Consider the following 14,633-nt stretch of genomic DNA (forward strand, 5'->3'; position numbering starts at 1 on the left):
TGGCTTTAGCTATGATTCCCAGAAATAGCTTTCTCATTGCCTTGTTGTTATTCCTTATCATTATGCCTTACTATTATTTTCCTTACTATTATATAGCAATAATTTCCATCAAATCTTCTGCAATACAAAATATTAACAGCGTATAAAACGATGAAAAAGAACTCACTTTCGGCTCACATCTGCACCTTTTTTTTTTTTTCTTTTTTCTTTCAAAGCGTCTGGAAAACTATAGATAGCGGAGTCAAATCTGAACAGATTCAAAGTCTAATAATCTGATAAGTAAAAGCATATCTAAAACTATACAGAAAAGAGAAAGGTGAATGGCAAATCTAGAGTCCTATTATTGTTATTATTATTATTATTATTATTATTATTATTATTATTATTCTCATTATTCTCGTAGATCCTCGCAAGAGAGTGACGACGGTAGTGGCAGAGACGACAAGAGTCCACCAAGAAGGTAAATGATATCAACTAAATGATGATGACACGTGGAACCAGGGTAAAGCCGTCAAATCTGTTCTCTGTTTTCATGACAGAGTTCAGAGAGAATTCCACTATTACGCTGAAACTTTTGAGAAAGATAGCTTACTTGACTTTTGTAAGGCATTCGACGTGAACTCGGATATTCTGGTCAAACCGCCGATTATGCCTTCTTAACCTATGGTTTCACTTCTTGGGGCAGCAGGCGTAGCTAGTTCATTTCACCGTGATTTCAAATGCATTTGGAACGAGCCTAGACAACTTAACACGATCGCGTATCTTGTTCTGTGTAGGAAAAACCAGAGAAGTCGAAAAACCAGTGGCGCTGGAGCAAGGTAGGATCCTCATGTTTTCTGTTTGTTTTTAGTAACCCAGGATCTGCGATATATCTTTGGTGTACAATTTTGTCGCGCGCACTCGGTACGTTCTGGAAATGGCCACAATCTGTATCTATTCCCATTGTTACTTGTGTAAAACAAAAAACAAAAAACAAACAAAAAGTGTGTCTGTCTTGGATTTTCAGACAGTTGCTTGACACAGAGGCTGCAGCAGAAGGTGGTAGGAGGTGGGTCAAATCGCTCCTCTACTTGGCCCATTTTTTTCCCTTTTCTCTTTTGGTAGCCGTAGGGTAATGGTCTAATAGGAGGTTTTTGCGCCGACAGAGCTGACGACCACGATGATGAGGAAGAGGTGCAGACGCCCGGGGACAGGACATTTTTAGTGCCAGAAGGGGAACTTGTAGAGGAGAGCAGTCAGTCCTTTTACCGAAAACAGGAGGCACTTTCCGTCCAAAGGGACGCGGAGACTGTACAGCCATACTTTCCCTTGGCATTCGCAGAATCCCCGGACAGGCCTCTAGCCTTCAACTTTGATTTGTTCTTGCTGGACAGTCTGACGCTGCCAAGACACATAGTGCCTCGCGACTCTGATGAGGAGAGGGTCTCCAACGCACTTACCTTCGAAGACGCAGCCAGCGCAATAAGTTACTGCACACGCAGCCTAGAGATTGGGTGGAAAGACACGCTTCCTTTGCCCTCACCGTCTGATCCAACCCAGAAGACTCCCCGTCGCAAACATCTACTCAGAGACCTGAACAAGTGGGAACTTTTCCGACGTGACGGGGCAAAGTTGACCGAAGCCCTAACTAGCAGACAAGCGCCTTTAGACAGCAATTTAAACCTGGTTCGCTTGGACAGGTAGGTCGCTGGTTTTTTTTCATTTTCATATGATTGGATTTGATTTCCGCGTTAGGCTTAAACTCTTACCCCTTGGCTAATGGTCGGAGTATTTAGATCTCCTATTTTTTTCTCTTCTTTAAATGACTTCGTGGACAGATAGATCTAGCCCGCCGGACCTTTGGATCATTTTTTATCACCTGTTACCGGCCAGTCAGACTCGCCTAGGAAGGATGCTCAGCTTTTCCCTTGAATTAAACCAAATATGAGCAAAGCATCTACTTGCAGAGACTTTTACTCGATTAGAATGATTCCTTTTGTGGAACAATATTCCAGTTGATGCTAGGCAGTCAGAGCCCCTTGGCTCTTTTAGGGGCGAGCTTCAGGATTTTGACTTTAAAAGACTCTTACACGTCTTTGATGGCGAACATTATCGCACTTTTAAAATAATCTGTCCTAAATGTCGTCGGAGCTACAAACCCACTCGGTTTGTAGCTCTTAGATTCTAGTTTTTGCCTCCTTTTTGCGTGAGCGTATTAGATCTAGGGAATGGAGGGGGAATAGGATGCTTAGTTTTTTGTTTCAGTTTTGTTTTGTTTTGTTTTTTCGGTTTGTCTCTCAGTTTTGTGTCTCTGTTTTTTTAGTTTTTTGCTTTGTTTGTTTCAGTTTTGTTTTGTTTGTTTGTTTTTTTCGGTTTGTCTCTCAGTTTTGTCTCTCTGTTTTTCGTTTCTGTTTTTTTTGTTTTTCTGCTTTTTTTTTTAAGATGGTTGGGTTGGTATTTAATTAAACCTGGTAGGGGACTTAGGTCCTATTGTACTTTGTAGAAATACTTAAGTAAATGAATCAATCAATTTCTTTCCTTAATTCTTGTTTGGTAATCCTTCGTCTCCATGTAGGTTTGGAAATATCATGGTCTGGAATGCACCTCCCTGGTCCCTGGCCAGCCCAGAATACACGCACGGCTTTCCCAGGAAGCTCGTTTCGCAAGACCACGGGGGTTTTCTACCGGGCAACATAACAGTGTCGGCGAAAGCCAGTAATTTGACGTTGAGGCGACTGGCTGTGTGCGACGTGGCCTGCTTGGTAAGTCGGGCAACCACCGCGGGCTCAGGTCTCAGCAGGGCGCGACTCCTAAACCTCAGGTACGCGGCCATCAGATATCAGAGCGGAACATTCTGTCCGCAGTACCTTGCGTCCGCCATGGTGGAGTACGGCGTGAGCTTCGCCACCTTTGAAGCCCTCTCGCCGGAGACCTTAGAAACGCTTCACTCCAACCTGAACCCAGCTTGGAGAGAGGGCGACGAGTCGTCAGCCGCGGAGGGATCCAGCCCCAGCAACGAGGAAGACGACGACGCCGACGAACCCCTGATAGAGTGTCCGCAAAGCGTCATGCGGGAAATCGGCAAGTCGTCCAGCGACGGCACTGCGCAACGCCAGTCCTCCCGAGAGACGGACAGACTGCTCTGCGATCTGCTCGCGCGGCTAGCTAGCCAACCTGGGCGGCAGAGTGACTCCTCGTCCGAAGGGGACGGCGGTGGGGCCGAAAGGGCAGCAGAAGCCACCACCTCCACGGCTGTCGCCGGCCTTGCTAGGAGAAAAAAGAGAAGGGCTTCCTCTGTAGGCGGTGCTAGAACCAAGGCGACGCGCACGGAAGAAAGGGCGCTGCCTGAGGGCGGACAACCAGGTAATGATAAGGCTGAAAAGCAACCACGTTAACCAACTGCTGCCTTTTGTTTGATTGTCTGTTTTGTTCGGTTTTTTTTTTTTTTTTTCTGTTCACATTATTTATTTATTAATTTATTTATCTATTTATCTATTTATTTATTTTATTTTATTCTATTATTATTATTATTATTTTTTTTTTTTTTCACTTTTTAAATGACAGCTGGAGCAGGAGCGACGACCACAGGCCAAGGCGAAGGGCAGACAGCGCAAGCAGAGGCAGAGGATCGCTGGGGCCTGAGGCACTCGTCGGTGCCGGGTCTCCGAATGGAGGATTTCCCCGACGAGGAAACGTGGCAGGCCGTGTCAAACTTCTTCAGAGACCACCAGCCACTTCGCCAAGAGGTAAACTTACATTCGTGATCACCGATCAGATCATCACTGTTAAACCCTGTTGGATCATTTGTGTGCCTCCTGGCGCACTGGTGATGTATATCGTCAATCTTGTTTCCCCTTCTTGTTGTCTGTCCCAACAGGAACTACAAACTGCCATGGCCAGCACAGCGGCAAATGCAGGAGGACGCGCTTGGAAAGAAGATCCGGAGGCAGTGCAAGAGGCCACCAGCCAGCGAGTCGCAGACGCGCACCGTCAAATGGTGGCCGAGAAGATGGCAAGCCTCTTTGTCATCTGCGCCGCTGCCTGTGACTGCCCAGAGGAGAGCTGTGCCCTGAAGGCCGGTCGATTTTGGCCGCAGATGGAGCCAGCAGACCCCTGTCGGCGACAACCACCATGTCCCGTCTGCAGGGTGTTTGCTCGTCACCTGGATCTCTGCCATCTCCTGGCTAGGAGCTCCACTAGCAAGGGCGCCCTCTTCAGCCGACTGCTGGCCAGTGCGGTGGCCGTCCACCAACTCTACGAGCTGGCAGTCCCCAAGTCATTGCCCCCCGGCCAGAAAACTACGAGGAAGCAGTCTGTAAAGGCCTTGCTGTGCTCCCTTTTAGAAGTGGAAAGAAATAGGTTGCAGTGCATCCGACGCATCGGGGAGCTAGCCCTGCTGGTGCCCCAGCTGCTCTGCGTTCAATTGTCCAGTGGTCGAGCGGCCTTCTGGGAACAGCTGCGGAGGGTAGCAAACACGGTCATCGCCCAACGCGGTCGACAGGCCAAACTGCTGGCTCTGGAAGCCATCCGTAAGAGGTTGCCCGACGATTCTTCCTGGAAGGACTTTCTGACCCCCTCTCTCCAAACCTGAAAAGTGTCCTATTCTAAATGGCAGTGACTGCGCCTGCGAATGACTTGGACTTTGCACGCGTTCAGATTTTTCAATTGTGTTAGAGTTAGTTTGTTTTTCTTCCTTCCTTCCTTCCTTCCTCGTTCTCGCTGTCATGTTCTGTTCGTCACTCACCGGCGCGACCGATCGCCGGTCTAGGACTCTTTAGCATATAGAGGTTCGGTACTATGTTAGCTATGTTAACCATCTTGTCAAAAATGTAGGTAGTTTCGCCCTTAAGAATCTCAGGAGAAACAATCACTTCACAAGCTTTACTTTTTACCAGTTCATCAGGTTCGACGGCTAGGAATAGATCAACTGATTACAAGTACTTTTAAGTTTGAGAGGAAATTGAATGTTTTATTGTAGTATAGCTTCTTATTTAGTTTGAAATGTGTCTCAGTATAATCATAAGTTGGCTAGATACTATTTTGTTAAGTACACGAGCCCACAAGCCTTTTACCTTGAATTGTTATCGTGTATAAATAAAGATTCTACTACTACTACTAGTTTTATTTCAGGAGGACGCTTGTAAACTGAAGCCACTCCATTAAATCTTGTTTTACAACGAAAACAACCACTGTGTGTGTGTGTGTGTATCTTAAATTGTTGCTCTAAGGGTTGGGTTTTTGATATCTACAGGTGTTTTCTTCTCTTCTTCTATTTTTTTTTTTTTTTTTTTTTTTTTTTTTCGCAAATAGATTTGGACATATTATTTTTGGAAAATTGCAGAGCGCAATTGCATTCAAATCTATGAAAAAGAGTCATACTGAAATCAGAAAATCCAAACTCAAACATTAAATCTAAATATCTCCTTACTCAAATGATTCCAAGTCATATGTTATTAAATCATCCATATCAATCATCAACATTTTGTTACAGGTTTCAGTTCTTCATCAGTTTGGTTACAATAGTAACACCATTAGAATGGAGAGATCCATTTCATGTCAGAGTGGCAATACCAAAGGAAGGAAAGATGGGAAGAAATCTTGGGAACAGCTTACCGATGCCAAGTGGCCATGCCCAAAAAAAGTCAAACTGTAAAAATGCTGTGTAGTAGCACGACTCTTTACAGGAATTTCTAAATATCCTGGCTATGCTACCGTATTTAAGCGAAAGAGAATGTCAGATTGCTCGTTAGAAATTTCATGGCAATTCTAGGTTTGTCAGGGTCGACGAAAAAGTCAAGTTTGTGTGACTAAAACTAGAGACCTCGTTTGGGAGGTTGGAATTTTTTTGCCCTATGTACTTCTATAAATATTATCCATACCTCCCCCCCACAGAAGGGACTTTTCTTAAGACCCCCTCCCAACACTCTGGAAATTGCAATGAAGGTTCATACATTTCCTTGAGGCTTTTGGCCTTTGAGATTCCCCCCATTCCCAAGAATTTTCAACCCTCTCTTTAAGCGGAGTATGGACATTTTCTGGAACTACACAATGCCAATTGGGTTGTAGCCTTGCTTCTGCAGTCCTACAACAAATGTAAGAGGACAGAAAGCATAGGAAGTGTGTTTTTTTTTTTTTTTTTAATGTGAAATTGAGAAGAACATTGGCACGCCGTCCACAAATGCCAGTATGAAATGACAGACCACTTTTTCACAATCAAACAGTGATTAACACAATGGTTAACACACGCTTTTAGAATGAAATAATTCATAAGTAGTTTTCCATAATCCTCCAAATTCCATTCAAACAAGCTATGATCGTATTTACACCAAGTTCCACATTCACATGGGAAAGTTTTCATTTGGCATTGTCACATTGTTTGGAACTAAACATTAGAAACTAGCTTCTTTTAATAATGTTGTAAACAACTTTGCTATTTGTTGTTCACAAAAGTAAGTGAAATAGAAATGGAGAACTTTCACTTTGCTTCCCTTGTTCATTTCATTAGCAACTCTGACTAATTTCCTTGCAAAGACACTTCCCCTCTGTCGTGTGCTTCATTTCGATCTTGTTTTTCTCACTCACATCCTTTGGGAAGGAGAATTGTGAGCATATCCGTACACACACAAAGTAATCGTGCCATGCAATACATCCTTGATCAGTTATGATCAATCCATCACTATCACTAGTAGCTTTGAGAGTTATTGTAACAGTTTCAATTCCTAGTGAAACCACTCTTGGAGCTGGCTCTGTAATTGACCATAGCCCACCACGGTTCTATTACTTGAAATCAGATTTTGCATGCTTTGTTTGAATCATTGATACAGTCAAGTTTGCCAGCCTTTAGTATTGCCATAGCTTGCTGGCTCTCCACGGTACCGGTTCTTGCATATTTCTCACACACACAAATTGTGCAGCACATGACCAGCCCTTTTGCCCCTCAGATGGTACTGTACTGGTGGGATCATTGTCACCAGAGTGAGTTCTTGCTTCTCTTACAGTAGTATGCAATGAGGCAGTCGGCAACTTTAGTCCACCATCATAATGGGGCAGCATTCCTTGACAGTCCAGTGAAGAACTGCCTAGACTTCACCGGGACTGTTGCATGATATTTCTGAAAAACTTCACCAGGTCTCAATTCTTTAAAAAACCCATCATACATTGATTTGATACCAGTGAATTCCAAACCTCTTTCCTCTGGCTCTTGAAAAGAATACTTGCTTAGTTCATCCCTCAAGCTTTTTGTAACAATTCAGTTTCATTGAATTTCCTGATTGCGGAAGCCACAACTTCAGCAAGTATGCTGACGCTCAAAGGCTGAATGGATCCTTGGTGAAGACTGCTGTGTCGTTCACACAGTCTTTGCAGATCATTTCATGTTGCTGGACCTACAACCAACAAAGAAAAATTACGATTCGTGCAACATATTGCTATAGTGAACGTTTGAAGTATCTTGGCTGGCCAACACTCGACTCGCGTCGTGAATTTCTTAGTTTAGTGCAATTATTCAAATTCATTCATGGTTTTTCAAGAGTAGACTTATATGTAATTACTTAACTTTCTCCAATAGTCGGACGAGATCTACCAACAATGTCAAAATCTGGACGCCTTATGCTCGAACAAATATCCTCAAGAACTCTTTTTGGTATAAATATATAAAAATCTGGAATGACTTGCCAAGTGACATAGTAGTTAGCTCTAGCTCTGCTAGTAAGTTTAAAAAAAAAACTGAAAGAACACATTTTTAAATAATATCAATAATATTGCACCAATATCCATTTATCAATTAACTTGTTTTTTCAATAATTTTTACCTTTACATTTTAGTTTTATTTTTATTGCATATTGCTTTTATTCTGGGGGCTGCCGTCAATGAGAATTGAGTTCCTCTCTGGCTTGACCCTTTTTGCCTTTTTGCATCTCGATGTTATTTCTATTGTTATCTGTCTGTATTATTATTATTATTATTATTATTATTATCTTATTATTTAGGCAAATGAAGTTATTATAAATAAATAAATAAATAAATAAATAAATAAAATTCCATGTGAGCTGTTTCCAGCAAGTACTTCTCATATGAAACCAGACATTCAGTGTAGCTTCTACAGAAAAACCCTGATCAGTCATTGCAGCTAGGACATGTATATCTAAGTCCAATTTTTGGGGCTGTAACATTTTTAAAAGGCTGACTCGACTCAGTAACTTGCCATGCCCCGAATATACCACCGAGCGAACGTTTTGGGTCGGTAGAAAGAAATTACACACCTAAATTAGCACAATCGCAACTTACATGCTGCTTAACTGCTGCTACAAACTGCTGATTGACTCTTTCATCACCTTCTAAAATGTCTAAAATAACTTCCAAATCGTCTCCCCATAGCAAGCGCCATCTTGTTTTGAATGTGACTTCTACCTTCAACCTCAGAGGGCTCCCATTGTTCTTATCCTTTGAACTTCTCCGGCTTTCATAACCACTTCCCGTTCCCTCTATTAATTCTGATCAAACTTTATGATTCTCTCATAACTAAACACCGCCTTTCACAAACTCCAGATTCTCCCAGCCGCACGCCATACATTATTCATTCTAGTCTATCGAGGGAAGTTTTTCTAAGCCCCAGCCCTCTCGCGGCGGCCGCATCAAGGCCTCAAAAGTTCAACTTTTTAGCTCATCCTCAAAGTTTATCATTCTCTCATAATTAAACAGCGCATTTCACAAACACGAGAGTGTGACAGGCGCGCGCTACACTTTCTATACTATTGAGGGAACAGTTTTTCGAAGCCTCAGCTCTCTCGCGGCGCCTGCATTAAGCTCTCAAAAATTCAACTTTTTAGCTCATCCTCAAAGTTTATCATTCTCTCATAATTAAACAGCGCATTTCACAAACACGAGAGTGTGACAGGCGCGCGCTGCACTTTCTATACTATTGAGGGAACAGTTTTTCGAAGCCTCAGCTCTCTCGCGGCGGCTGCATTAAGCTCTCAAAAATTCAACTTTTTAGCTCATCCTCAAAGTTTATCATTCTCTCATAATTAAACAGCGCATTTCACAAACACGAGACTGTGACAGGCGCGCGCTGCACTGTCTATACTATTGAGGGAACAGTTTTTGGAAGCCCCAGCTCTCTCGCGGCGCCTGCATTAAGCTCTCAAAAATTCAACTTTTTAGCTCATCCTCAAAGTTTATCATTCTCTCATAATTAAACAGCGCATTTCACAAACACGAGACTGTGACAGGCGCGCGCTGCACTTTCTATACTATTGAGGGAACAGTTTTTCGAAGCCTCAGCTCTCTCGCGGCGGCTGCATTAAGCTCTCAAAAATTCAACTTTTTAGCTCATCCTCAAAGTTTATCATTCTCTCATAATTAAACAGCGCATTTCACAAACACGAGACTGTGACAGGCGCGCGCTGCACTGTCTATACTATTGAGGGAACAGTTTTTGGAAGCCCCAGCTCTCTCGCGGCGCCTGCATTAAGCTCTCAAAAATTCAACTTTTTGTCCAATCGTCAAACCCCAGGGGACGACACAGCCCCACTTTAAAAAGTCCATGATCTCACCTAATCGGCCTCTATTCCTTCCAAACGCTGCCGACTGAACACCGCAAAAGACAACTCAAGGGTTAAAACAATCTCTTCTCCCATCCTAAGAGAGAAAAACCAGCGGGAAAAAAAGATGGCCTCTCTCGTAGACCTGTGCTATGCTTCCGACGACGACGAATCACAGATCCTAGACTTTCACGATCAAACCACGCAACATCCTCCGACTTCGACTTCGACTTCGAATTTATCGCCTGTAAGCCACGAGGCACAGGCAACGCAGCAAAAATCACCACAACCAGATTGCCTTGGCCAATTGGACAGCCCGCACCATTTGACTCCTACACCTACCCGGAAAAAACTCACCTACGCCCTAAGTCCGCGAGATATCCCACCCGATGTGGACGTCTTTCTGGATGCTGTTTCCAATTACTTCACTAGAGCGGTGAACCTTGAACGACAAAGTGCAGCCGTCGCGCAGTCCACTTTCCTCAAAGCGCGTGAGCGCATGATGTGTAAGTCACTACATGAACACTTATTATTCGCAGTCAATTACCTTGCTAGCTTATTCGCATTCAAATATCTCGCTCGCTCGCAAGCAAGTAAGCAACACACACGTGCGTCACACCTGACCTGATTTTCTGTTTTTCTGTTTCATCTCAAGGCTACCTTGGATTTTTGAAGAGATATCTCGGAATGGACCTAGCACCAGATGTTTTTCTCCGCCTAAGTCTCATGGAACAATATTTCAACTTTCTCAGGGTGAGTGCAGATTTGAATTTTGGCAATTGTTTCTTGTCGCCTTTAGGAAATAACTTTGCCGACAAAAACTGCAAAACTGTCTCAAGCCATCTGATAGGACGGCAACAAAGGTAAAAGAAAAGGAAAAATCACAAATTGTGCCATATTTTCAGGCTTAAATTGTGCAGCAAGATACAACCGTTGTGCCCCATAAATCATTCGAGTTTTTCAGGCTTCATTGCTTTTGTTTGACCAGCTTTCAAAAGACGTTCTTGTCTTGCAAGTTTGCAGCTTGTTCAACGTCAGCAATATTTTTAACTCGGCCAATGCCCTACTGGTCTCCCCGCAGCCGTCACGTTTCGCGCGGCGAGGCACGTGCTTGCTTGAGACAAAAAGGACACCTTGACAAATATGACATGACGCCCTTAGACCGCTGACCATAATGCTTGTCTCTTGAATCAAAATGGCTGCCGGAACTACTTCGCCGGTCAGCTCAGCTCTGCCAATTTCTCTCACTTGTTTTTTGGTTGTACGTGACCTTCAATAACCTGGATTTACTCAAATGTTGTTGCTAGGACGAGAGGCAATGCAGTTCGGCGACAATTTCAAACCACGTGAGCTCACTGCTTTATGCGGTGAAGTTTCTGCATAAGGAACACGGTCCCAGTTTCAAGGATGTACAAATGATTCGTCAGTTGAGAGCACAGGCAACGATATTTCAAAAGCAAGGCGACAGAGAACGGCCTTCGTCGCGAGAAGAGTTCGAAGCCCTAAATCGCTGGCTACCCTGGTGAGTTGTCTTTTCTTCTTTTGAGCCAGTACCTGTAAACTGGCAAATTAATAATTTTAGCAATGATACTGGTATACTGTAGGGACCAATGGATTTGTTATTGTCCATTTGAGATATGTATCAATCAACTTGAACTGAAGTAACAGGGGAATCAGGAAAATTGCCCTTCAGAAAAGCAGTTGGAGAGCAGTTCCCACATGGAATGTCTTTGTCAGTGTTTTCTAGCTACATTCCCACAGAGAAAGTATTAAAGATGTTAGCACTAGCACAGGGATTGTCAACAGTTTTACCACTTTCAAGAATACTGGGAAATGTAATCAGCTTTTACTTTACCAATGTTGATGATTGATATCTAATTCCAGACCATGTTTTTCTCATATTCATCTTATTACACAAAAAGTCATTTTTAAAATCATCGGATTTGCTAGCTATAATTTTTTTTCTTTGACAACACTATTCCTGAAGTTCTTACGCAGATACATCAGATTAGGATTTGAATGTGGACACCTATAGATCTGGGAATAGAGCTTATCTCTGTATTGTATTTTGGCAAGAATGCATTTAGTGATACCGGGCTTGGTAGACCACTTGATTTTGCGTTTGGAGAGCTTTCGACACGGTGCATGATAATTTACAAGTTGAGATATCTGATCATAGCAAAATATTGAATCTAGTGTTGGCATCTATAACGATCACTTGAGATGTTATTCCAGATCTAGACGTGAAAATTAAGTCATTGATAAATTTCTCTTCACCGAGTTTGGAAAAGTCATTTTTATAATAGTTTAAAACTTTATATAGTCTACATGTGAGCAGGCTAACAATTGTGCATGACATTGCAATATTTTTTGTTAGAATTTTAGAATTACATCTTCAGAAACTATTTCCTATGATAACCAAATTATCATACACACAGGATTTGCATCATAAATTTCCTTTAGAATGATCACACCTAACTTCCAAAATTCTAGAGAATTTCCTGCTATTGCTCGATTCCTTATAAAAGAAGTACAGTTAGTTAGTTTAACTCAGTAGTTCAGAGTGTCCAGACCAGCACTTACTAGCTCAGAACCTCTTGGTCACAGAAAAAGTAACTCCAGTACATGTAACCTCAAGGTAGTGACCTATTCTACTGAGGATTTGGTATGTCACATTTGACCTATTATTGCATGTCTTACAGTTTGAGTTCAAGAATAATATGCTTCATGTGTACTTATCTCAATCCAATTGTTTAGTCTTTGCTTGAGTCCTTATATTAGTTGATTCATGTTCAAAATGTGTCAAGATTGCATTCAGCTTTCAGAACCTTGCATTTATCTGTATACTTGACTTAAAGTTCATTGGTGAAATCAGATATCTCACTACAGTCTTCATTCTTTAGTCCATCAGTAATGACAGATGTTGTCCTGTCACTGAATGAGATTCTACCAGTCTTCCTAGTTTTAAGTCCAAGGAAAATATGAAATTGTGATTGAAATAATTCAGTCTGAGATTGTGTACGATCAGGAATTGAGGAAGATGATTAGAGACTAGATTACCACTGATGGCATTCATAGCATGAGTATTTGCAAATATATTATCAATGAAGGTTGCTGATCTTTAAGTAATACGTGTTGATTGTGAGATGCAAGGTACAAGAGAAAAGGAGTTTAGCATTAGCAAGAAATCATTGGACTCAGGATGACTTTCACAATTGAATAAGTTTATATGAAAATCACCCATAATGAAGAGGGACTTATTTACCCTAGTTAGCCGAGATAAAGTTGACTCGAGATGTTCTCTGAACCTTAGGGGTAGAGGAATGGTGTCTACAGGTACAAGGACGAAAAACATTTTTTGACTTTTCTATCAATTATGTGGACTTTCTTTGTTGATTCTAAGTCAGCCTCGTCGTTCAATCTTTTAGGGACGAGGTTGTGGCTGCCGTCTCACTCCAACGCGAACGCTTTCAATTGAGCTGGGAGGTCAACATGAAAGCCAGGGAAAGCTGCAACTTGGTCCTTTTAAGCCTGTATGTTTTCATTCCACCATCCCGGGGTCTTGAGATGCGAACTCTTCGAATTGTCACAGAGCCAGACAGCTTGGAGGCACGACAGCGGAAGGAACAAAATCTGCTGGTGATGAGGGAAGATTCCATTGTGCTCCACTTTAATGATTACAAAACCAAAAGCTCCTGTGGACGGGATGAGCTAACTCTGCAGGTGAGATGAGGACTCAGTTTTTAAGAAAGCCCGAAACGCTCTTGTGGCGCTGATGAAAAGAACATTTGTACCAGTTGCAAAGTCTTTGCAAACAATGTGCTTTCCAAAATATAGCTTTTATGCCAGCTCAAGGGAAAAAAGAAATGGACAGCATGTGTTGTTAACATTTGCCAAGTTGCAGCCGGCAAGGGAATTGGGTAGCTAGTTATTTATTTATTTTCTTACGATTATGAAGGATCATTGTAGATTTTGCCGATTTCACATGAACAAAGACACCATACTCATTACTGTGCGAAGAATTTTCCCATCGCTTTCTAAAAAAGGGGAAGTCAACTGAAAAAGGATCTGTCCTTCTTTTTTTAGCCTGGCCACGAGCTGTACAAAGTTCTTGCAAATTACATCAAGGAGTTTCGTCCACGCCTTACGAAGGAGGAAAGTGGGAACTTTTTGCTTTTGGTAAGTAGATTCAACTTATCGCCCTAAACTGGACAATATTCATGGGAACCCTTCAACTCATCACCTTCAAACTGGAAAATAGCATGCAACCCTAACCCTAACCCTAACCCTAACCCCTAACCCTAACCCTAGCCCTAACCCAGAGCCTCTCACTCGGAGGCGTGCCACCAGGGCTGCCGTGACTTGCAGGAGGTGCGCGCCTACCCCCCAACTCCCATGGGAGTATCTAGTGCACCTGGGATTTCATTTTGGAGGCGTTGTCATGTGTTTCGTGGAAGTGGCAGGCGTGAGTACAAGGCTCACCGCCTTCTGTAGCACATGTGCCTCAGAGTGCACAGCCTCTCACTCGGAGGCGTGGCACCACGGCTCCCGTGACTTGCAGGAGGTGCGCGCCTACTCTCCACCTCCCGTGGGACTATCTAGTGGACGCGGGAATCCATTTTAGCCGCGTGGTGATGTGTTTCGTGGAAGTGGCAGGCGTGAGTACAATGCTCACCCCTTCCTCTTGCACAGCCTCCCACTCTCACGCATGCCACTCTGTCACTCGTGATATGCCGGAGTTGCGCGTCTATTGCCGAGGTTCCCCTGGGTCTAGTGCACCTGGGATTTCATTTTGGAGGCGTTGTCATGCAATTCGTGGAAGTGGCAGGCGTGAGTACAAGGCTCACCGCCTTCTCTAGCACATGTGCCTCATAGTGCAGAGCCTCTCACTCGGAGGCGTGCCACCACGGCTGCCGTGATTTGGCAGGAGGTGCGCGCCTACTCTCCAACTCCCCTGGGACTATCTAGTGCACGCGGGAATCCATTTTAGCCGCGTGGTGATGTGTTTCGTGGAAGTGGCAGGCGTGAGTACAAGGCTCACCCCTTCCTCTTACACAGCCTCCCACTCTCACGCATGCCACTCCGTCGCCCGTCATATGCCGGAGTTGCGCG

General features: G+C 43.3%; 2 protein-coding genes and 1 long non-coding RNA gene across 3 annotated transcripts; 2 read left to right on the plus strand and 1 right to left on the minus strand.

Annotated features, from left to right (window-relative positions):
* Positions 1-414: 414 nt before the first annotated feature.
* Positions 415-5,091, plus strand: LOC148715722 (uncharacterized). Its single transcript, XM_088746585.1, has 4 exons — positions 415-1,679; positions 2,555-3,342; positions 3,544-3,725; positions 3,857-5,091. Exons 2-4 carry the CDS (start codon positions 2,568-2,570, stop codon positions 4,568-4,570), a joined length of 1,671 nt encoding a protein of 556 aa, XP_088602711.1. The 5' UTR covers positions 415-1,679; positions 2,555-2,567; the 3' UTR covers positions 4,571-5,091.
* LOC148715723 (uncharacterized) lies at positions 4,921-8,779 on the minus strand. The gene is made up of 2 exons (XR_015995880.1): positions 8,266-8,779; positions 4,921-7,364 (listed from the first exon to the last, which is right to left on the minus strand). It is a non-coding gene; the product is annotated as an uncharacterized LOC148715723 (long non-coding RNA).
* Positions 8,780-10,155: 1,376 nt separating this feature from the next.
* LOC148715724 (uncharacterized) lies at positions 10,156-13,795 on the plus strand. Its single transcript, XM_088746584.1, has 4 exons — positions 10,156-10,274; positions 10,829-11,043; positions 12,950-13,244; positions 13,608-13,795. The coding sequence occupies exons 1-4, from the start codon at positions 10,209-10,211 to the stop codon at positions 13,725-13,727; spliced, it is 696 nt and encodes a 231-aa protein (XP_088602710.1). The 5' UTR covers positions 10,156-10,208; the 3' UTR covers positions 13,728-13,795.
* The last annotated feature ends 838 nt before the right edge of the window (positions 13,796-14,633 follow it).

Source organism: Stylophora pistillata, unplaced genomic scaffold (assembly GCF_964205215.1).
Source record: "Stylophora pistillata unplaced genomic scaffold, jaStyPist1.2 SCAFFOLD_1097, whole genome shotgun sequence".
NCBI classification, from domain to species: Eukaryota; Metazoa; Cnidaria; class Anthozoa; order Scleractinia; family Pocilloporidae; genus Stylophora; species Stylophora pistillata.